This window comes from Saccopteryx bilineata, chromosome 5 (genome assembly GCF_036850765.1).
Source record: "Saccopteryx bilineata isolate mSacBil1 chromosome 5, mSacBil1_pri_phased_curated, whole genome shotgun sequence".
NCBI classification, from domain to species: Eukaryota; Metazoa; Chordata; class Mammalia; order Chiroptera; family Emballonuridae; genus Saccopteryx; species Saccopteryx bilineata.
The window spans coordinates 161118519-161143581 of record NC_089494.1 but is presented as its reverse complement, the minus strand read 5'-3'; the positions used below and the strand labels follow the sequence as shown (position 1 = coordinate 161143581).

General features: G+C 39.4%; 1 protein-coding gene across 3 annotated transcripts in view; it reads left to right on the top strand.

The window, feature by feature from the left end:
• TASOR2 (transcription activation suppressor family member 2) overlaps positions 1 to 25063 on the top strand; it is a 90825-nt gene that overhangs the window by 43009 nt on the left and 22753 nt on the right. For 2 of the 3 annotated variants that reach the window (XM_066279542.1, XM_066279541.1), the window contains 10 exons: positions 147 to 284; positions 392 to 516; positions 603 to 622; positions 713 to 812; positions 4224 to 4324; positions 5179 to 5282; positions 12545 to 12617; positions 12715 to 12777; positions 16139 to 16852; positions 22206 to 22448. In XM_066279542.1, the coding sequence (XP_066135639.1) occupies positions 147 to 284; positions 392 to 516; positions 603 to 622; positions 713 to 812; positions 4224 to 4324; positions 5179 to 5282; positions 12545 to 12617; positions 12715 to 12777; positions 16139 to 16852; positions 22206 to 22448 (1681 nt within the window). The remainder of the gene's footprint in view (positions 1 to 146; positions 285 to 391; positions 517 to 602; positions 623 to 712; positions 813 to 4223; positions 4325 to 5178; positions 5283 to 12544; positions 12618 to 12714; positions 12778 to 16138; positions 16853 to 22205; positions 22449 to 25063) is intronic. The other variant, XM_066279543.1, reaches the window with a different exon arrangement.

Genomic DNA, 25063 nt, shown 5'->3' with positions numbered 1-25063 from the left:
TTCTGAGAACTATAGTTCTGATTCTTCATACAGTTAACTGTTACTTGAAATGCATCCAAATATTTATTCAGCTACTTGTAAATGAATCCTAAAGTAAGATTATTGCTATTTGAAACATCTGATTAGTCCTAATATTTTCATTCTAGGGAAAAGTCAAGATTGTATCTGAGAATTATACATCTAACTATATTAGCCCATCTTCTGGCTATGATTGCCACGTGGCTGCAAATACTAACAAGGTTTCTCACAAGACAAGTCACTTTCGTGCATTTGAACTGAGTCAGGTATAAATAATTTCCAAGATACATTTCTGTGTCTGCTATGTTGTTTCAGGACTGGGTGCACATGGAATTCTGTAGTGCTACCCTGATTATACTTCTTTTTCTTTCAGTATTACCTGTATGAACTTTCAGGCAGCACTGTTATTGGGCGACCTAGACAGATTTATCCTTATGCAATTGTAGCTTTTCAATACAGGGAACCTAAAAAGATGGCAACATCAGCTCATCAAAGCATGTGAGTAATGTACATAGTTTGTTTTACTAGATTTGTTTCCTTTGCTCTTATGAAACTGCTTCTTTCTTTTTCCCCCCCCCTCCTAGACTTGAACTCAGTGAAAATGGTAAGGAATTATTTAATTGGTTCTTTAATTTCTTTTTAAGTAAATGTTTTATTCATAAATAAAATAGTTTTTTATCCTCATTTCTTAAAGTTTTCATCTCCCCATGGAAAGGAAAATTAATTATTCAAGGCTGTCAGCTGTGTGAAATAACACTTTGGCCCTCTTATGGTACAGTGATTCCAACACAACTGTAAGTACTGAATTTGTGTTGTTTACTAAAAATTGTAAAATTTTTTAAATTTTCATTTTCAGTTCTTGCTTATTGGCACTGGTGTAAAGTATAGCAGTTGTACTTGGTTTCAGATTAAAGTACTTTGGGGCAGATGTTGAGTATCTAGGTCATGACACAGGAGACCTAACTTCATATTTAAATTCTGACCTTTGCCTTAAAATAAATTTGTTTTGTAATCTTTGGCAACTTGCTTTATAAATTTTAGTGTCCTATCCATTCATGGGGAAATGATTTGATACTAGAAGTTTGACTTTCCCTGAAAAAACAAATTGAATTTGCCTAGATAGCAGATACAGCAGATTATAGCCACTTAATTATATTATTGAGTCTTTATTAAGATTTGTAGTACCAGAATTTGTAATATTCACATGGTTTTTCTAGACTAGTATTAAATAGAGTAGCTGCTACATATTTACATTATAATGAATTATAATACTTTCTTCAGGAGAACAGTAAAGGGCATATTATGAAATCTTTTTTAGTCTGTTCTTAGTTTGTACTGAAAACCAATGAAAGTTGGACATGGTTTAATTGAAATATAAGATGAAAGCTGGTATGCTATCAGAATTCATTTTTTTTCCCTATTGGCTTTTTAAAGATGAAAGATATTATAACTCATGAATAAAGTAAATATTCTGTGAATAAATAAATGAGAAGGTAGGGAAAGGTCTTTCTAACTATAGAAGTATAGAAGGAATTCTACTAAGTATAGAAGGAATGATAAAATTAGAAAATTCACCATTGGCTACATCATAATAATCAGTGCATGCTTAAAATAGTAGGTGAAAGTTTCATGGTATTTAGCTATCTCACAGTATGTCCCCCCAGCTTATTAATTACAAAGAGTAAAATATAGGCTTTACAATGGAAAAAAACTGCAGATACTTTTTTTTTCCAGAGATAGGGACAGACAGACAGGAAGGGAAAGAGATGAGAAACATCAATTCTCCGTTGCGGCTCTTTAGTTGTTCATTGATTGATTTCTCATATGTGCCTTCACTGGGGGCGGAGGGGGGGGGCTACAGCAGACCAAGAAACCCCTTGCTCGAGCCAGCGACCTTGGGCTCAAGCTGGTGAGCCTTGCTCAAACCGGATGAGCCAGCGCTCAAGCTGGCAACCTCGGGGTCTCAAACCTGGGTCCTCCACATCCCAGTCCAACGCTCTATCCACTGTGCCACCGCCTGGTCGGGCACAGATACTATCTTAATGAAGTGGTTTTCATCATCAGGAATGGAATGATCATTTCTGTGGTATTCCTGTCACTTTAATCAGGAGGAAACAGACATACTAAGATTGAGGGACACTCTGCAGAATAAATGGTTTATATTATTTAAAAATATCAAGGTTGTTAAACAAAGAATTGATGCTTCTAATCCTCCCTTCCTGACTGTCCCTATCTGCCCTCTCTCTGACTCTCTCTCTCTCTCTCTCTGTATCTGTCACACACACACACACAAAAAATATATATATATATATATATATCAAGGTTGTTAAAGATAGAGACAAAGAGTATTCCAGCTTGAAGGAGACAAAGCAGATATACCTAAATGAAATGTGTCATCCTGGATAGGACCCTGGACTACAAAAAAATCTTTCTTTTGTTATAATGATCTTAGTGAAACAGTTGGCAAAATTTGAATAAGGTCTGTAGCTTAAATAATTGAATTTATTGGGGTGACACTGGATAACAAAATTACACAGGTTTTAGATACACAATTCTACAACATATTTTCTGTATACTATATGGTATTTACCACCCCAAGTCAAGTCTCTGTCCATTACCATTTACCCCCCAATACCCTCCTGCACGTCCCCCCATCCTATTAAAACCATTGTTAACATCTTGATTTGGCTAAGTGTTTTGTGGTTGTATAAGGAAATGTCTTTTTTTTTCTTACTGATTTTATGGAGGTGGAAGGAGTGAGCAGTATCAGCTCATAGTTGCTTCACTTTAGTTGTTCATTTAGTTGCTTCCTTGTTGTTTATTATATGTGCCTTGACTAGGCAAGCCCAGGGTTTCGAACCAGTGACCTCAGCATTCAAGGTCGATGCTCCATCCACTGTGCCACCACAGGCCAGGTAGAAATGCCCCCCCCCCTTTTTAAAGGCACACACAGAGAACTACTTAGAGGAAAAGAGGACATCTGTAAGTATTTCAATATGAGTTTCAAAGAAGGAAAAAATTCAGATGAAATGATGCAAAAGTTTTGACGTTGTTTATTCTGTGACACTGCGTGGTAGGCAGTGCAATATTGTTGAAAGTTTTCAACTTTTACATGAAAAATTCTCATTACAGTACACAATTCTTCCATACATCTGGACATGTTGGTTATACCAAAAAGACACATATTCAGGAAATATGAACATATTTGCAGACCACAGGCAGATGTCCCCAAACTACGGCCCACGGGCCGCTTGCGGCCCCCTGAGGCCATTTATCCGGCCCCCTGCCACACTTCTGGAAGGGGCATCTCTTTCATTGGTAGTCAGTGAGAGGAGCACTGTATGTGGCGGCCCTCCAACTGTCTGAGGGACAGTGAACTGGCTCCCTGTGTAAAAAGTTTGGGGACCCCTGGTTTATGGGGTTGTATATTTGAAAATCTATAATATTTATAAATACAGTGTGTCCGTAAAGTCATGGTGCACTTTTGACCAGTCACAGGAAAGCAACAAAAGACAATAGAAATAGGAAATCTGCACCAAATAAAAGGAAAACCCTCCCAGTTTCTGTAGGTTGATGTGGCAGCATGTGCGCATGCGCAGATGATGACGTTACACCGTGTATACAGCAGAGCAGCCCATGGCCATGCCAGTCAAGATGTGGACAGTACAGAGGAAAGTTCAGTGTGTTCTATGGCTCGCAAATTTGAATCCGTGACCAAAGTGCAACATGAATATCGGTGCATTTATAACGAAGCACCACCACATAGGAATACCATTACTCGGTGGGATAAGCAGTTGAAGGAAACTGGCAGTTTGGTGGAGAAACCCCGTTCTGGTAGCCATCAGTCAGTGACGAGTCTGTAGAGGCTATATGGGATAGCTACCTAAGGAGCCCTAAAAAATCTGTGCGTGAGCCCACATGGAACTGCACTGAAAAGGTATGAAACTGCGAGAGTTTTCCTTTTATCTGGTGCAGATTTCACATTTCTATCATCTTTTGTTGCTTTCCTGTGACCGGTCAAAAGTGCACCATGACTTTACTGACACACTGTATACATATTATTTTACATGGAATTTACCAACTTAAAGATTTTTTGTGGTTACATTATTTTTGTTTGTATTTATATTAGAAAACCAAATATTATATATGAAGCTTTAGATAGTTCCAGTGTTTATCATATCTCATGATACTGTTTTGTTTTTTAGACCACATGAACTAGATTTTAAGTATGTAATAAAAGTGTCATCTTTGAAAAAAAGACTACCAGAAGCTGCCTTTAGAAAACAAAATTACTTGGAGCAAAAAGGTCTGTTCAAATGTAATGATATATTGTATGTCCTGAGCTCTGTTCCAATTGTTTCCCCCTTTTATACACACACTTTGTTTTGCCGTTTGTTTTGCTGTAAGTGATTCTTAAAAGGGTCTTTTATGAAAGTTGCAGAATTGCTATGTGATTCAGTTCCTTGGAGGCCAGCTAAGAACTATAAAAGTAGTTTTATCTGAGATTGCAAAGTCTAGCTTTCCTATAGAATACTGAGGGGTTTAAGCAGGTATGCTTACAAATATATTGCTCACAAATATTAGGGGATATTTCAAAAGGAGTATCAAGCGGTCAAGTATCCCCTAATACTTGTGAGCAGTATAGTTGAAAACTCAACCATTTCTTTCGAGAACAACAGAGTTTTTATGCTTTTTATTTATGTATGTACTTTTTTAATACTAAATTTATTGGGGTGACATTGGTTAATAAGCTTATATAAGTTTCAAGTATACTGTACTGTAATACATGATCTGTATATTACATTGTGTGCTCATCACCCAAAGCTTAGTTATGTCACTCTAAATGAAGAAGAAAAAGGAGAAAGCATTAGAAGAAAATTTTTCTGTCGTTTAGATTAATTCATGAAACATTGATGCTTATATTATTTATTGTTTGTTTTGTTATAGTAGTAACAGTATAAATTGAAGCATTATTTTCAAATACTTTATACAGTAGCTTTTTATTAAGGTGTTTTAATAACCAAGAACATTTATTTTTTTGAATTGTATTCATGATTTTTCTTCTGTATTTTTATTATATAAAATGAATAAATTGGTTATTTTAAAAGCATAATAGCATTTTAAAATAAGAAATGTTCTGTTTTTCTGATTTTCCTCCAGTCTGTTGCCAAGATATGTGTTTCAACATGTATGAGGTGGAACTATCAAACAAACAAGGGGAAAATATAGATAAACTAACAGAAGTTATTAAAAATAAGGAACTGGTAAGAATCATCAATTTAAATAATTATTTTTCCTTAAGTTGAGAGTTTGATATTTAATTATTAAATTATTTTAGCATGTTGACAAGATTTTTATCCTTTAATATTTATTGACTGACATTTTCATCTTCTTTGTATCTTAGTTTACCTTTGTATTTCACTAGTCAGTTTATACTCTCTATTTTAAGAATAAGAGAACAGTTTTTCTTATTTTTTTGTTATTGTTTTATTACAAAAGAATTGAGTAGATCGCTAGTATTTTTACATTAACCAAAAGTCCGTTTGTTGAGATAGTTCTTTAAAAGTGCCTTGTGTCAATCCATAGGTTTATAAGGGATAAAAAGTTACTGCTTCTACTGTTTTCATAGTGTAGAAAGTAAGACTCTACTGAGCAATCGATAATAATCCAATAGATAACTTCTCCTTCATGTTAACCAGTGTTCTTCTCTGTGAGGGTAGGAGTACATGCTGACTGTAGTGATTCCTAAACATCCCAAAGGAGATGCTATGAGTGTAGGACAGTGACAAAACAAGTTCTGAGCCCTTTTACGGACATGACAGACTGTCCCCATAGTGTGTAGCAAGAAATCATCAAATTAAAATAGAATACGTATAGAGGCTGAGGAGATAAGCTGGTTTAGGGATAGTGTCAGCTAACATATTGTTTAAGTGGCTTAAACAATAAAGGGATTTAATGGGCTTGACTTTTTAATTATAGGTGATAAGGCAAGTTCAAGTACTGTTTGCCCAAGACTCTCTTTCAACTTTGCCCTCCTCTGTGTGACAGTTTTGTCCTGAGACTGCTAGTCTGGGCTGCGTGCTTCCTGTTTGCAACCAGAGAGAGAAAGAGTGAAAACCCCTTCAAATCAACATCTCAGTTTCATTAGACCAGTTTATGTCATCTGCACATCCCTTAATCAGTGACTGCAAAGGGAATGGGCTACACTAATTAGCTCAGACCATTCAGAGCCCACCTGCCAGAACTGAGTATGAGGTCAGTTTTACCCAATCTGCAGTGGTGCTTCACAGCAGAGAACTGTCTCACTAGCTATAGTAAGGAATTGGAATGGGCGGGATTGGATGCTGAGTGAATAACTATTCAATATCTACTATAGGAGTGTAGGCTATGATTTTTGAAGTACCACAGTCCATTTTATATTTGGAAATTAAAATGAATACAGACTGGCCCTTGCTGGTGGCTCAGTGGATAGAGAGCTGGCCCAGTGTATGGACGTCCCAGGTTCAATTCTCTGTCTAGGCACACAGGAGTGGCAACTGTCTGCTTCTCTCCTCCTTCTCTCCCTCTTCCCCTCTAGTGACTTGATTGGTCAGAGCGTGGCCCCAGGTGCTGAGAATAGATCAGTTGGTCTGAGCACATCAGCCTTAGGCATAAAAATAGCTTGATTGATTCTAGCATCAGCCCCAGATGGGATTGCCTTGTGGGTCCATTCAGGGTACATGTGGGAGGCTGTGTCACTATCTCCCCTCCTCTCACCTAAAAAAAATGGAATAAAGTCCAAAGATACTTTGAAAAAATGCATTAGTGAAAGGACTACTTGTGAGTGCTTATAGTATTGAAAATAATAGAGACATGATGTAGAACTTGGCTTTGAAATTTATTTAGTAATAATAATTATAGAAATTACATATCACTCAAAGTCTTTCCTCCTCAGTGCTCCATGCTTTTCTTCATATAGTGTGAATAATTTTTACATATCAGTCTCCCCAGCTAGACACTGAGTTCCTTGAAAGCAAGTATCATGTCTTAAGGATCTTAAAACATCTTAGTTCCTGGTGTATAGTGGATGAGCAGTTAACGTCCCTTGAATAAACTCTATGTGGGCTTGTACTTAGAACACTGAGCTTCAAGAACAGTAGAGAACAACGTGCAATGCAGGAGGTCCAGATCATAAAATTAATCTGGTGTTGTTTGTGGGATCCCAAAGAAACCACCAGGAGGACCAGAGGGAGCGAACATAGCCTTTATTACATTTTTTTTTCCCCTGAGCCCAAGTTCCTCTGCCCAATGCTTTGAAAGACCAGAACTCAAAACATCAGTGTTTGGAGTTTATTGATCAAGAACATGGGAGACCTAATGTCTGAAATCCATCTTCCTGCTGGACTAGGTAAAGGGCTTTTAAGCTGGAGGAGAGGAGTTAGAGTAAATTCTTGTGGTCTTGGGTCTCTTGATGAGGTCTCAAGGAGTAGATTCTAAGATGCTATGAAAGGGTTCACATGTGTGGGGGGTGGTATTGAGTATCCCATCTTTTCTACAAAGTAAGCTTGTAAGTTATTGTCCTATGATCATTCCTTTCTCTAAAGCAGCAGAAATATTGAATTGTGATGTTATATATAGTTTTCCTGAAACTGTTATTTAACCAGTAGATCATAAGTTACTTATCCAGGAACTGGTCATTATTCCTAAGCCCCACAGTTCAAACATTAAGCAACCTATGGCTACAAGGGAATGGATAGGTTAATACAGTTTTATTAGAAAAACAGAGAGCCTGGCTTGTGGGTTACAGTTACAACATGACTGTTGGTGGTTTACTGACCACTGGAGTGAACAGGTGAGTAGCTAGACCCTGTCTCCTGCCTCTAGACAACCTTTGCCTAAAAGTAGACCAAAAAGTGATTTTCTGTCCTTTTAGGAAATACAGAAGATATACTCATGGTGAATTGTTAATACTTTAAAATATTACCACCACTGAATTAGCCCAGGTGCCTAGGTCATTGTGGACCAGGAGGTTAACTTTTGAAATACCAGCAGGAAATTTCTGGGGGACTGGCACCAGTCCACAGACTGGGTCATGGTATGAGAATGTGAACCCTGGTAAAAGCATAATTGTTTAGTTTTTGTTTTTGTTTTTGTTTTTTTTCTGAAGCTGGAAACGGGGAGAGACAGTCGGACAGACTCCCGCATGCGCCCGACCGGGATCCACCCTGCACGCCCACCAGGGGGCGATGCTCTGCCCCTCCGGGGCGTCGCTCTGTTGCGACCAGAGCCACTCTAGCGCCTGGGGCAGAGGCCAAGGAGCCATCCCCAGCGCCCAGGCCATCTTTGCTCCAATGGAGCCTTGGCTGCGGGAGGGGAAGAGAGAGAGAGGAAGGAGAGGGGGAGGGGTGGAGAAGCAGATGGGCGCCTCTCCCGTGTGCCCTGGCCAGGAATCGAACCCGGGACTTCCGCACACCAGGCCGACATTCTACCACTGAGCCAACCGGCCAGGGCCAATTGTTTAGTTTTTATTAAAGATCATCATCTCACCATCTATGATAAGTGAAAGAAAATCCCTGCCTTTGTACTTCTGAGCCTCTAAGTCTTCAGTTGCCTCCTAGTTTTAGTGTACAGTTTCAAATATGTACCTGACACCCTCTTCCTGGGCAAGAGACTGTGGACCTTTGAGCTCTTTTTTTTTTTTTTTTACATTTTTAAAATTAATTTTAATGGGGTAACATTGATTAATCAGGGTACATATGTTCAGAGAAAACATCTCCAGATTATTTTGACATTTGATTATGTTGCATACCCCTCACCCAAAGTTAGTCTTCCGTCACCTGTCTGGTTTTCTTTTAGCCTTTATTACTTACATACAGGGCAGCACTGCTGGCAGCAGGTTGCTGAATGCTTCACACCCCTCTGAGGGGAGTGGGTTATAGCTAAGCCCTGAGCAGTTGCTCAAGCAAAACTGTGTCTATGGGTAAGCAAGCAGGCAAGCATTGGGGGGGGGGGGGTATGAGCTGTTCTCTGCTGTTTCTTCTTGATAATATCTGGTGACTTAGTTCCTTTGCTCTTAGTAAAACCTCAGCTACAGTTTATTACTCTTTCCTCTATAGCTCACAGTCAGGATCCATGACCACATTGCCAGGTACTGGCGAGGGGAAAAGGCCACATCCAGCATTATCTACATCAAGGTCTCTTTGTGAAAGGATGTTAAGGACACATATGTAGCTATTTTCTCTATATAAATATCTAGAAGTACGTATCTGAAAGATTCTATGACTTCTCTTCATAAAGGTTAAAATAGGAACTTCATAGAACTCTTTCAGTACATAATTTGAGAGACTAATAATACTACTTATTCCTGTTTTATTTGCACATTTTTTGGAAGATAAAAATACGTAGGGATTTTACTTTTCATCTGTTTTACAAAACTAAAATTCAGAACAATGTAGAGGCTAATTATTTTCACATTTACTTTTTTACATCAGTAGAAAATGAAACAACTTTACCTGTTTGCAGTTTGATACCAAAGCTATTGAGTATATGTAACAATTGGTATATTTATTCAATAATTTTTTCTTGAGTGCTTACTATATGCCAGAAGCAAAAATAGAAAATAGTCCCTGCCCTGGCCAGGTAGCTTAGTCTGTTGGAATGTTGTCCCTATGCGCTGGGGTTGTGGGTTCAGTCCCTGGTGAAGACACATATAAGAATCTCTCTCTCCCTCCCTCTCTTCCTCTGTTTCTAAAATCAATCAATCAATCAATAAAATATTTTAAAGACTGTTTTCAGAAAAATAGTCCCTGCAGTCGAAGAACTTACATGACTGGAGAGACAAAAGTGTAAACAAATGCATAGGGACTGTAATAGAAGGGTATGGAAACTCATTAGAGTGATTGTTCCTCTGAGTGAATTGTCAGTGTCCTAACTTAGTTCTAATATGATCATTAGACATCTTTTTTAATACTTGAAATGTTACTGATTATCAGTTTACCATAGTTTTAGGCTTATGATCTATCAATTTTTAAAACAGGATGTTTTATCACTTTATCAAATGATGTACTTTAATTTTTTCCCTTTTTTTTTTTTTTTTTTTTTTTTGTGACAGAGACAGACAGAGAGGGACAGACAGGCAGGAAGGGAGAGAGATGAGAAGCATCAATTCTTCATTGCAGCTCCTTAGTTGTTCATTGATTGCTTTCTCATATGTGCCTTGACCCAGGGGTTACAGGAGAGCAAGTGACCCCTTGCTCAAGCCAGCAACCTTGGGCTTCAAGCCAGTGACCATGGAGTCATGTCTATGATCCCACGCTCAAGCTGGATGAGCCCACACTTGAGCCAGCAACCTCAGGGCTTCAAGCCTGGGTCCTCTGCATCCTAGTCTGACACTCTATCCACTGTGCCACCGCCTGGTCAGGCTAGTGTTTTCTTTTTTTAACTGAAAAGATTTTGCCCTGGCCTGTGGTGGCGCAGTGGACAGACTGTCAACCTAGAATGCTGAGATCACCAGTTTGAAAACCTGGGCTTGCCCAGTCGAGGCACATACAACAAGCAAGCAACAATTAAAGTGAAACAGCGGCCTGACCAGTGGTGGCGCAGTGGATAAAGCGTCGACCTGGAAATGCTGAGGTCACCGGTTCGAAACCCTGGGCTTGCCTGGTCAAGGCACATATGGGAGTTGATGCTTCCAGCTCCTCCCCCGCCTTCTCTCTCTGTCTCTCTCTCTCCTCTCTCCCTCCCTGTCTGTCTCTCTCTCTCCCTTTCTCTCTCCTCTCTAAAATGAATAAATAAATTAATTAATTAAAAAAAAAAAGTGAAGCAGCGACTATGACTTGATACTTCTCATTCCCCCAACCTCTCCTCTCTGTAAAATCAATAAATTAAAAAAAAAAGTTTATTGTTTGTGCACTTGGGTTTTATCTCTGTTATGGATCTATGGGCTTTAGAAATGGTAATGGAAAAGGAACATTTTGGGGGGGGTTTAAATTTATTTATTGATTTTTGAGAGAGAGAGAATGATCTGTTTCTGTAGGTGCTGTGACTAGGGACCAAACCAGCAACCTTTGTGTATTGGGAGGATGCACTAACCAACTGAGCTATCCAGTCAGGGCAGAACTGCTATTTTTATGATTTAGAATGATGCTTTGTGATAATTTCCCTTAACCTGAAGGCAAAATCCCCCAATTTGCTGTTAACATTAATTTTTTTATTATTATTAAGTGAGAAGTGGGAGGCATAGAGGCAGACACCCACATGTGCCCCAACCTGGATCCACCCGGCAAGCCCCCTACTGGGTGATGCTCTGCCCATCTAGCTCCACCGCTTTACTGCCTAGCAACCGAGCTATTTTTAGCGCCTGAGGCAAGGCCATGGAGCCATCCTCAGCACCCAGGGCCAACTTGCTGGAACCGTTCAAGCCATGGCTGATGGAGGGGAAGAGGGAAAGAGAGAGAGAGAGAAAAGGAGAGAAGGGGGAAGGGGAGGGGTGGAGAAGCACATTGTCGCTTCTCCTGTGCACCCTGACTGGGAATGGTACCCAGGACTTCCACATACCAGGCCAATACTCTACCACTGAGGCAACTGGCCAAGGCCAAAATTTTAATTTTTTTTTTCTTTAGCTCTGAAGACTTGTGGAAGGGAAAAATAATTTATTTTCATTTGCATTTTTATTGCCGCAGGACCTAATTATGTTATTTATATTCTATTATTTTTCATCTCTTAGGATGCTGTAGAAAGGTGTGTGTGTGCATGTGCACGAGCACAGTGCGCGCTTGTGTGCGAGACAGAGACAGACACAGAGAGAGATGAGAAGCATCAACTTGTAGTTGCGTCATTTTTACTCATTGATTGCTTCTCATAGGGGCCTTGGCCAGGGGGTTCCAGATGAGCCAGTGATGCCTTGCTTAAGCAGTGACTGTGGGGTCATATTTGTGACCCCGCATGCAAACTGGTGAGCATCTACTCAAGCATGGTGAGCCGGCACTCAAACCAGCAACCTTGGGGTTTCTAACCTGGGTCCTCAGCATCCCAGGTCCATGCTCTATCCACTGAGCCACCACCTGGTCAGGCTAGAAAGAATTCTTTTATTAGATAGAATCTTCCAGTCTTTCTAGTTCCAGAATTCTTTGGCATGTATATAAACATGAGCTTAAGATGCTATCTTAGGTCTAATACACCTTGACTTTGTAGTGGCCAAATGATAACATATTGGCTACTTAGGCAGCAGTATGAAATGTCAAGCATCCAAATGAAAAAATTAAGTCTTCTCTGAAGGGTTTGTTATGTATAGTAGTTAAACACTATCCTAAAACGAACCCTTGATATTCTAGTTATTATATGTAGCTGTAACAGGACCAAGATTAGTTGAGCACTGAGGAATTTGCAGTTTATGATACTGGAGGCAAAATTCTGATTCCCATAAATGTTAACAATTCAGTGTTTTTATTATTTATTTACTTTTTATGAGCTCAGAACTCACTGAATAGTGTTGTGGTATAGGGAGGAAAAGAATCTTCTTTCACTTTTTTAAAATTTTATGTTTAAGGCACTCATCAAATGCTTAGAAGATCGGGAGGTTTTCATTTTACTTCCATCATCAGCCTTAATGTCACAAACAAGTAAGGACAACTTTTCCTAAAAACTATCTTTCAGTTTGTTACTTTTGTTTTATAAGGTCAGCAACTTGACTTTTCTTCTGATTAACATTCTGTGTAGATTTTGGAGATGAGCAGATGGCTTTGCATGGATTACATTTATTCCATTCAACCCTGTCAACAGGTAAGGTCACAGTGACTTCCCAGTTCACTAAATCTGTCAGACATTTTTCTGTCTCCATCTTACATAACCTCTCAGTCCTGGTAACTATTTTATTCTTTTAAGTAACTCTTCCTTTAACCTCAGTGGTTGATTCTTCTTTGTCCCTTTTGCAGGCTTATCCTTCCCTTCCCTCTCTTCCCTCTTTCCTTCCCTCTTCCCTTCCCTCTTTCCTTCCCTCTCCCCTCCCCCTGACCTTCTCTTCCCTTTGACCTTCACACCCAGATATCCACCTAGCTGTTGACTTTTTCATTTAAGATGTTTCTCAAATTCAGCATGTCTAAAACTGAATTTATTTGGTATTGAACAAGAACAGCTAGGAGAATAATAATATTTGTATTGACTGTTTATGGTTACAGATGGTTACTAGACTTATGGTGACCACTTTGTAAGGCATAGGAATGTTGAATCACTATGTTGTATACCTGAAACTAATATGATACTACATGTCAACTATAATTAAAAGTAAATTTAAAAATAAATAAAAATTCATCTAAAAATAACCCCACAATAGCTTGGAGATACTTTTATCTAATTACCAAGTAAGTAGGACTCAAGGTGTTCGTTCACAGTTCTCTGTCTGGACTATTTGTCTCCTTCCCTTTTATCGGGTGTTTACCCCCGTAGGGCAAAATATATTACTCATATAGTATATAACTGCATGATTCCATACATTGGTGAGACATAGAAACGAGACTAAGAGACATGGACAAGAATGTGGTGGTTACGGGGTGGGGGGGCACAAAGAAAACTAGATGGAAGGTGACGGAGGACGATCTGACTTTGGTGATGGGTATGCAACATAATTGAAGGACAAGATAACCTGGACATGTTTTCTTTGAATATATGTACCCTGATTTATTGATGTTATCCCATTAAAATTAATAAAAATTTATTTATAAATTTAAAAAAAGCCTTGGGTTGGGTAGAAGGATGAATAAAATAAGAAAAGCACTGACCTAGTCTCGTCTGTTGTTCATATCTGTCAGGTGTCAGTTTAAACATTGCTTTATTAATTCCCATCACCATTCTGACCTCAGTGAGGATTCTAGGCTTATCAGTTGAATTTAAATATTTGTATATGATTTATTGCCTGTCTTTCTTGTATCCCACTGTATCCCTACTGCCTAGCAATGCCAGGCACGTAAAAAATAATGATTGCTGAACAGATATATAAAGAGTTCATTTTTTTTTCATATAAGGAAAATTTCCTCCCTGTTTTACAGTCACATTCTATGTATTTAAACATAAAATTATGTATAGCATATATAAAACTACAACCAATGCAAAAATGTCCTTAAAATTAATTTCTTAAAATTGCATTTAGTTACTAGAAGCAAAGAACTGCACTTTCTTAGGCATCACTTCTTTGGGCTAAGCAAAACATTTCCAATTATAACAACATAATTGTTGTTTATACTGTTTGCATTTTTAAGCATTTACTAATTTAGCAGCCCTTAAAATATGCATTCTTTTTACGACCATTTCAAAGATAAGGCAACTGAGACTTAAACTTGCCCACAGTCAAACAACTGACTCTTGATCTGGCTTCTGACTCCTAATCCAATCTTTCCCCCTCTTCTGTCAGAGCTCTGACTTTTTTCTTATTTTTAAATGTAAACTACCACTGAAATAGAAATAGTGCCTATACTATTTGGTGTGTTGGGCAGCACATAGTTTGTTTGCATAAACATTGGAGTTTGTTATATAGTGCACATCCTCCTTCAGTTCATTAAGCCATTTTCTGTGGTCCTTCAGAGGGTCAGAACTATGGTTATTTGTTTTAAATTGATAAATACTTTGCTTAACATACTTAAAAAGTTTTTTTTCTAAATTTTATAATAGTCTATTACATATCATTCTGGGTTCTGCCTTTCTGAATTCTTGAAATAATGAAGTTCTCTGGAAGAATACTACCTTAGAATGTGAGGGCGATCTGGCTGTGACATCTGTCACCCCATTGATCGCCAGGGTTGATTCGGCTGATCTGGCTGGCTAGGCGGGTGTCCCCTTCCTCCCTCACCGCTCCATGTGCGTCCATCTCGAAGCTGCGTGCTCGGTCGAAGAGGACGACCCTCCCCGCTAGAGGAGAGGATCATTCTTCAGTCAAGGGTATACGAGTAGCTGCGCTCCCCTGCTAGAACCTCCAAACAAGTCTCAAGAATACTACCTTAGTGTGATCTGTTAGGAGTACATAAGAACCTTTTTATACTTTTTTCTTTGTTACTTTTTAAATGATAAACTGCAAAGAAAGGAATTTTTAATGTCTAGCCACATTTTTCTGTTTATTCGTATTTGTCTTTCTATTTTTTTTCCTACTACCTACTCAACTGCAAATGTATTTAGCTAGGACTCACTTGATGTTTTCTCAGTTTTGTAGTTACTTTTCCTTTAAAAAGAATGTAATTTTTATTTCATTTTAGTAGGTATCAGAAGTCTTTGTTATCTGTGGGTCTTTATTATTGATAACTCTTACATTTTCTAGGAATTGATTACCCACTCCTTTTACATTATTAAGTCATTATTGATAACTTAAAATTTTTATTTATTTCACTCCTACTTTTTTCCTTTAGGTTACAGATTTGCTGGGGGGAAAATTAGCATGTCAGTCAAAGAGTGAGCTATGGAGGAGTGAAACAGACTTAATTTTTTAAAATATTTTACTTGATAGAGAAGGTGATGAAATTTGGGGCTTACTTAAAGGTTTTACTTTTTTCAGTTCAGTTGGTTAGCATTGTAACTTTATAGAAGAATTTGAAATAAGTTATATAGGTAGAGATAAAATAAGACCCTTTGAAAGCAGAAAATCATAACTAAGAAAAGTAAATCTACCAACTCTAAACGCTAGTGCTATTGCTCTGATGGCACATTGAGCTCACACTAGGCACCTTGTCAAATGAGATGGAGTGTAGGCAGGTCGGCCTTCTTCATTCTTATCTGCTGATCATATCTGAATGATTCTTTTCCAGTTCTCTCTCTCACTTACATACGTATGGAGATAAGTTTTTTTGTCCTGGTTGAAGCTCAGTTGGTTAAAGCATCCTCCTGGAGTGCAGAGGTTGTTGGTTTCAGTCCCCAGTCAGGGCTCATACAGGAACAGATCAGTGTTCCCCCCTCCCCCCTCCCTCTCTCTCGCTAAGATCAATAACTAAATAAAATAAGTATACCCATAAGTTTTTAAATTTTCATTTAGATTTTTATTTGGAACACCATATTATATTTAACCACCCTATAATTTTGTAATCCAAAACATTTTTTCTTTTGTGTTTTTGTAAAATAAAGACCAAAATATTTTAGATTTTTAATGTATGTACCTATATTTTAGAACTGAAAGACTTGAAAGTTGAAGACGACATCTCACTGAAGGCGATGCCTATTTTACCTGCCCTTAATTGTGCCCTGCTAGAAGCAAAGAAATCATTTACTGAAGGAGTCTGTCTAAACACATTAGTAAAGCATAATTTTCAAGAATTGTACAAGATGGAGAGAAGACCATTGAAGACTACTTCTCAGGATGGAATAAAAGAGACTGCACTCTTTGGCAAACTGTCCAATGATTTTGACTTGGTTCCTCCAGCTAAAAATTTCCCTTTACAGTCTTTAACTCAGTTGAAGTCTTATTTTTCAAATCCTGATGGGTACATTTTGGAAGTATCTACGATGTTAGATTTATTGGAAGAGTGTCCGCAGTCTCCTTGTATTTCAGATGGAATTTGTGATCCTGGATTTTCTTTAGTTATGACTCCAGATCCTGAATTTCTTGACTCAGAGGCAGAAATAAGAAATAAAACTGAAACAAAAAAGAATTCTGAAGAAATGTTTAAAGCTAGGATGAGAACAGTAGTTCCATTAAATCCAGCATCAAATCTGAGAGTTCAGCCGAAGAGAAAGGCCAGCATGCTACCTGTCATACAGAGTAAAAGAGTGAACTTATGCCGTCCCTTCCCCAAAAGAACTCTTGCTGGAACAAGCAAGGGTCTAACTTCTGCAGCAACTCTCAAATTAGTTAAAGGACAGTTTCCTCAGAAAAGAAAAAGAGGTAAGCACAATTGGGGGGGTAAGTAAGGAGTTAGTAGAAGTGATACATTCTAACTCTTTTCTTGTCTGATGACTGTGGACTACAGCTTTATAGTATCAGAAGGCTGTTAGAAATGCCAACATTTCTCTGCAGGTGATTTGTTTGTGTGCTTAAGTTTAAAAAGCACTGAGGCCTGACCAGGCGGTGGCGCAGTGGATAGAGAGTCGGACTGGGATGCGCAAGACCCAGGTTCGAGACCCCGAGGTCGCCAGCTTGAGCGAGGGCTCATCTGGTTTGAGCAAAAGCTCACCAGCTTGAGCCCAATGTCACTGGCTCAAGCAATGGGTTACTCGGTCTGCTGAAGGCCCGTGGTCAAGGTACATTAAAAAATAAAAAAATAAAAATAAATAAATAAATAAAATAAAAAGCACTGAGGTAGATGACAGATTAAAATCAAGACACGGGAAAAATTATAAGACATCTCCTCAAAAGCCCACCCACCAAAAGCTATATTTCATTCTAAACCTGCTCAAGCCATAAGTTTGTTAATATACCATTCTAGAAAGATAGTTATCTAATTTCTGAGCTATTCTCAGAGTAGAGGAAGGGAATTTTCTAAAACCAGGCATACCAGTGCCAGCAAAAAATAATAACCAATAACCTGAACATGTATAAGGAGGGGTAAATGCCTGGTACTTCCCAACTAGAATAATTAGGGGCAGAATTTCTAATCCTTTGTGATGTCAAAGTTTAAAAGTGATCACCTGCATCCTGCCATAGACCTATTAAAACAGAATGTCCAGGCCCTGGCCAGTTTGCTCATCAGTAGAGTGTCGGCCCACTATGTAGAAGTCCTGGGTTCGATTCCCAGCCAGGCACACAGGAGAAGCACCCATCTGCTTCTCCACCCTTTCCCCTCTCCTTCCTCTCTCTCTCTCTTCCCCTCCCACAGCCAAGGCTCCACTGGAGCAAAGTTGGTCCAGGCGCTTAGGATGGCTCCATGGCCTCTGCCTCAAGCACTAGAATGGCTCCGGTTGCAGCAGAGCAATGCCCCAGAGGGGCCGAGGATTGCCCCCTGGTGGGCATGTCGAGTGGATCCTGGTGGTCGGGCGCATGTGGGAGTCTGTCTCTCTTCTCACTTCTGGGGGGGTAGGGTGGTGACGACAAAACAAACAAAAAAATCGGTGTCCAGGGCCTGGGGACATATATATTGAAACAGTTCCACAAGTGATTTTGTTGCTCTCTGAAAATTAAGAATCATTGCCCAGTGGTAGTCAACCTGGTCTACCGCCCACTAGTGGGCGTTCCAGCTTTCATGATGGGCGGTAGCGGAGCAACCAAAGTATAAATAAAAAGATAGATTTAACTATAGTAAGTTGTTTTATAAAGATTTATTCTGCCAAACTTAGAGAAAATTCGACATAAAGTACTTGGTAAGTAATTATTATTATATGCTTTAACTTGCTGTAACTCTGCTTTATAAATTTTATAAAGTTACTTCCCTACTTTATAAATCACCATTACTGTGGAACCGGTGGGCGGTTAGAAAATTTTACTACTAACAGAGATACAAAAGTGGGCTGTAGGTATAAAAACATTGACTACCCCTGGTCTAGAGCCATTTAGTGTGTAGTCAAATGCACTTTAGTTAACATGGCACAACAAACGATACGATTATGCCTTAGAGCCATCTCAGATTATAGGTTGTATGTTTTGTTGAAAAGTACACTGTAATATACAGTCACATAACTGTATGTTATGTAACTCCTTAGAGAGGGGTCAGCAAAATGTGGCCAACAAAGGACCCCCAAACTGTTGTCTCTAGCAACATCACACTGCATTAGCAGAGGTGAGTGGTTGTGACTGAGAACATAAGACCTTCAAAGCTGAAAATCTGTACTGTCTGGCCCTTCACAAAAAAACTGTGCCACCCTATCTGTAGTATTTTGATTCTAGAAATTTTGGTCTAAAGAAGAACTGTTGCCTGACCAGGCGGTGGCGCAGTGGATGGCGCAGAGCGTCGGACTGGGATGCGGAAGACCCAGGTTCGAGACCCCAAGGTCGCCAGCTTGAGCACGAGCTCATCTGGGTTGAGCAAAAAAAAGAGCTTACCAGCTCGGACCCAAGGTCGCTGAGCAAGGGGTCACTCGGTCTGCTGAAGGCCCATGGTCAAGGCACATATGAGAAAGCAATCAATGAACAACTAAGGTGTCGCAACGAGAAACTGATGATTGATGCTTCTCATCTCTCTTCGTTCCTGTCTGTCTGTCCCTATCTATCCCTCTCTCTGACTCTCTCGCTGTCCCTGTAAAAAAAAAAAAAAGAAAGACAGAAGAAAGAAAGAAAGAAAAAAGAACTGTCAGGTATATGCACAGCCCCAGGACTCCAGATGATCAAATTTTTACCTTATAGTTAAACAAATAGTTATTCCTGGCCTGTTACAGTGGCCCTGGCCAGATAGCTTGGTCGATTAGAGCATCCCGAAGCACAGAGGTTGCTGGTTCGATCCCTGTTAGGGCACATACAGGAATAGATCGATGTTCTCTCTCCTCTCCCTTCCTCTCTCTGAAGTCAATAAACATTATAAAAAAAGAGAGAAAAAAGTAGTGTGTGTGTTTAGGAGAATGTAGACAAATACGGCATTAGAAAGCAGTGAATCAGACTATACAATTACTGTTTCTCAAATGCTTTAAATTTCATCCACTATAAGAAATGTGTTTTATTTTGTAGTCCAATACACACAAAATTCACACGTCTGAAACAAAAATTTCAAAAGACATTTACCCTAAATGTATTACAATCTGGTATTTCAGTTTCATTTAAAAAAGAATTCTGGTTGCAACCTATAAACTTATTTTATAACCTATCAACGGATTATTGCATGCAGTTTGAGAAACATGGCATTGAGTGATACAAATAACACAAGAGTCCCTGCAGGACCACCTTGTTGTTTGATGTTTCGGTTTTTCCTCCTAGGAGGTGTGTTATAAGAGATCTTCCCTTCCTGTTTGTACAGATGTTAAAAACTTCCCCTAGGTCTTGGTCATCTCAACTTACTTTCTTCTTTTCTTAATTTACTCTTAACTGTTTTTCTGCTTGATTTATATTCTTAATGTGTTTATATTTCTTTCTTTATGCTAAAAATTTGTAACTGGACTGAATAAGAAGTCTTATTCCTTTAAAAAAATGCTGCTTTATCATGTTGAATAGTTTAGTAGGGAAGATAATAATTAGACTCAGGGACACATACATTAAGAGATTCTAAAGCTTTTCTAAAAACCACTCCTTTCTCTACCCCCCCCCCAAAAGAATGCAGTTAATTCCTCTCTTCTCTACATTGCACTAGCAATTACCAGTTTTTAAAACTGTTCAGTATCAGCCCTGGCCAGTTGGCTTAGTGGTAGAGCGTCGGCCTGGCGTGCAGGAGTCTCGGTTTCAATTCCCAGCCAGGGCACACAGGAGAAGCACCCGTTTGCTTCTCCACCCCTCCCCCCCCTTCCTTTCTGTCTCTCTCTTCCCCTCCTGCAGCCAAGGCTCCATTGGGGCAAAGTTGGCCCGGGTGCTGAGGATGGCTCTGTGGCCTCTGCCTCAGGCGCTGGAATGACTGGTTGCAACAGAGCGACACCCCAGATGGACAGAGCATCGCCCCCTGGTGGGCGTGCCGGGTGGATCCCGGTCAGGCGCATGCAGGAGTCTGTCTGACTGCTTCCCTGTTTCCAGCTTCAGAAAAATACAAAAAAAACAACAATAACAAAAACTGTTCAGTATCATGTTTTCTGTTCTCAATTAGAAATAGTTTTCTGTATAATGTAATATAAAAATAATTGCCAACATTTATATGTGATTATCTTATATGATACATTTAAGGCTAGACTTTATTGATGGGAAACAAAATTATATAAAGTCAATAAATAAAATATATTAAGTGCTCAAAGGGAGCACTTAATTTTATTTTTTTCTTAAAAATTGAAACACTTTCTGTTGTGTTATATAAGCAGGTAGTCATGAGTTTCGTTTTCTTCTTATGCCTCCATCTTTAGTTTTTCTTTTCTTCCATGGGAGAAGCAAGGCCAAACATTTTGTTAGAGAGGTGAGCAGTTATAATAGATTTGTAGGAAATTAAATCAGATGAAGACTTCGTCTATTGGTGTGGCTTTTTTCCGTCTTAAGAAAGGATTTGGGGGGATGAATTAAGACTTAGATATTTAGGAGTCGTAAAGTGAAGATGGTACTTTATGAATATACACTCTTTTCTAAACAGCGTGAATATAATTTTAACCACATCACCTATAGGGACTGTGTTGCTTTTGTGTATAATGAATTATCCTCTCAGTGCTGTGAACTAGCATATGCAGCCTTACTTAACTGCCACTTTAGGAAAGATTATGGAAATTTTTAGAAAAATTAAGTTATGCCTTGTTTTTGTAGTTATTATTGTGATATTTGTCTTCTTCATCTTATACGGATTTAAACTGATGACACTTAGCAAGTTTATAGTTTTATAATTATATGAGAACTTTTTTTTTTAATGAGAGGAAGGGAGATAGTGAGACAAACCCTCACATGCACCCTGACCGGGATCCACTTGGTAACCCCTGTCTGGGGTCATGCTCGAATTAAGAGTTATTTTTAGGCCCTGGCCGGTTGGCTCAGCAGTAGAGCGTCGCCCTGGCGTGCGGGGGATCCGGGTTCGATTCCCGGCCAGGGCACATAGGAGAAGCGCCCATTTGCTTCTCCACCCCCCCCCTTCCTCTCTGTCTCTCTCTTCCCCTCCCGCAGCCAAGGCTCCATTGGAGCAAAGATGGCCCAGGCGCTAGAGTGGCTCTGGTCGACGCCCCGGAGGGGCAGAGCGTTGCCCCCTGGTGTGTGTGCCGAGTGGATCCCGGTCTGGCGCATGCGGGAGTCTGTTTGACTGTCTCTCCCCGTTTCCAGCTTCAGGGGAAAAAAAAAAAAAAAAAGTTATTTTTAGCACCTGAGGATGGTTTTTGGACCACCCGAGCTATCCTCAGTGCCCAGGCCAACCCTTGAACCAACTGAGCTACTGGCTGCAAGAAGGGAAGAGGAAGAGAAGGGGTGGGGGGGGTGGGGGGGTGGAGAAAAGCAGATGGTTGCTTCTCTTGTGTGCCCTGACTGGGAATTGAACACAGGATGTCCATACACTGGGCTGATACTCCATCTATTGAGCAAGCTGTCCAGGGCCTATATGAGGACTTTTAACTTTTGCTTTGTTAAAAAATCTTTTAATGAAATACCCAAAATATTATATTTTATTCCACATTATTAAAGTTACATCCTAAAAAACAAAAGGAAAAAGCTATGCTGATAAATATCTGAGCCCCCTTACCCCTTAAAAAATGGTGTGTTTTCTACATAGGTGCTGAAGTGCTGACTGCACAGTTTGTACAGACAACCAAATTGGATAGGAAATACCAAGAAGCTCCTGTTTCTAAAGACCTTCCAATTGCAACAAATGCGAAAAGGGCAAGGAAACAAGAGCAATCTCCTGTCAAAACTGTTCCGAGGGCTAAGCCACCTGTGAAGAAATTTCCACAAAAACAGAGGATAAATATAGTAAAAGATAGTCAGAAGCCCAGAATCAGAAAGCAGTTACAACCTGGTAAGAAATACTCTTCCTGTAAATTTAAACACTACATATGGAGTAATCAAAGTTGCAAGATAGTGTATTGAAAATAAGAACAGTTAAAAATCTATTAACAGAAAAATTCTTGCTTCTTTAATTCAGACACTGGCAGGACTAACTAACTTGATTTCCTATTGTAAATTATTAAGAAAGTGCAAAGGATTCAAATATCGCAAAATAGACCTACTTTTTAGTTTGCATAAGCCTGAATATGAGTTTTATGACTAAATGCTCAAGCAAGTACAATAGTATCTGGCACTATTTTTCTGGACCATAATCAGTTATAAAAAGTTGGCTATAACTTTATTTGTCCAAAGGGAATTTTTCCAAAGAGGTTGTTCAAAATAGTAATCTGGAATCCTGTATTTGGTTTTAAAATGCATTAGTTATTTTGAAAGCAGTTTTACTTTCCTAATTTTGATAAGCAAACAATGAAACTTAGTTATATGAACAGCTGACTGCTTTAGTTCTGTTTTGAACTGCTAAACGTACCCTTTACTTGAAAGTTCCATTGTCCCTGCAGACTTTACCTCTGAAACAGAACACACACTAGCTCTTTACCCAGCTCCGTGTCCCTTCTTAACCTTCCCCTTTCTGTGTATAGTGCAGTTCTGCCAATCTGCAAAATCTATAAATTTTACTTTATCTCTGATATAGAATACTATTGTACATTTTTTTTAATTTAACAAAGACTTCCTTATATTTTTATATTTCTATCAATTTTCTGTCTAATTTCCCTGATCTCCTTAGGTATATTTGCTTTTTTTTATGATTTTTTTAATTGAGAGGAGATAGATGAGAAGCCTCAATTCATGATTGCCTCACTTTAGTTGTTCATCAGTTGCTTCTCATATGTGCCTTGAACTGGGTGCTCAGGCCAAGCCAATGACCCCTTGCTCAAGCCAGTGACCTTGGGAATCATGTTGATGATCCTGTGCTCAAGCTGGCGACCTTGAAGTTTCCAACCTGGGACCTAAGTGTTCCGAGTCAACATTCTATCCACTGCGCCACCACTAGTCAGGCTTTTTTAAATTGATTTTAGAGAGCAAAAGAGACCAAGAGAGCAGCATTTATTTGTTACTCCATTTAGTTGTATGTTCATTGGTTGCTTCTTGTTGTGTGCCCTGACTGCAGATCAGACCTGCAGCCTTGCCATATTGGGACGATGCTCTAACCAACTGAGCTACCAGCCGGGGCCTGTATTTTTAGCTTTTTAAGAAATCTTACATTTGGTGGGATTTTAGAGAAAGATACTACCGTTCTACTGGGGTAATGGTATGAGAGGTGAGGTTGATTTTTTTTCTAAGTTTTTTTAATACTGTTTTATAAGTGAATATTTTTTAAAAATCATACTGTAAACCCTGTAATGTTGCAGTTTTGGCATCCATGCCAAAACTAATGCTGTCTCAAGGTAGTTAATGTGGTCTTACACCTCAGGTCCAAATTTCTCTCCTACTCTTCCCTAACATGTCCCTTTCCCTACCAGTGCCTCCGCTCAGACACCAGACCTCTTCCTCGTGCGCCCTTCCCCTCCACCAGTCCAGCTTCTGCTCAGCTATTCACTTCCACTGCGGCATTTCCTCCTGCTCTGATCTTCACCTAGCTTTCACTTTTCCCTCTTCTCCCTCGTGCGCCCTCCCCTCCACCAGTCCAGCTTCTGCTCAGCTATTCACTTCCACTGCGGCATTTCCTCCTGCTCTGATCTTCACCTAGCTTTCACTTTTCCCTCTTCTCCCTCGTGCGCCCTCCCCTCCACCAGTCCAGCTTCTGCTCAGCTAAGTCACTTCCACTGAGGCATTTCCTCCTGCTCTGATCTTCACCTAGCTTTCACTTTTCCCTCTTCTCCCTCGTGCGCCCTCCCCTCCACCAGTCCAGCTTCTGCCAGCTAAGTCACTTCCACTGAGGCATTTCCTCCTGCTCTGATCTTCACCTAGCTTTCACTTTTCGCCCATTTCCTTTTGGGTTTTTTGAGAACATTAGGGAATTAAATTCGTACTGTTTCCAGTCATTTGATGTGTCTTGATCCTATCTTTAATTAGTTCCTGGCCTGACCAGGCAGTGGCACAGTGGATAGAGCATCGGACTGGGACTCAGAGGACCCAGGTTCGAAACCCTGTGGTCACCAGCTTGAAGCCCAAGGTCGCTGGGTTGAGCAAGGGGTCACTTGCTCTGCCGCAGCGCACCCCACCCCCATCAAGGCACATATGAGAAAACAATCAATGAACAACTAAGGTGCTGCAATGAAGAGTTGATGTTTCTCATCTCTCACCTTTCCTGTCTGTTCCTATTAGTCCCTCTGTATCAAATAAATAAATAAATAAATTCATAAACACGAGGATAAATATATTATGCCTATATTCTTAGCTGTGTCATCTGAATTCTTTGTAAAATTAGCTCTCATATAGATGTAGACTAATTGATTAATAGGAAGAAGGTATGAAATTGAGTATTGGCAGAAAAGTGATCCAGCAAATGAAGTTTTCAAAATGTGTATTGAAAAATAGGCTGATCTGTATTGCAAATGTCTAGATATATTGTGCAGCCACATTCCAAGTTAAGATTTTAAGATTACTACCTTTTAAATAATCTCT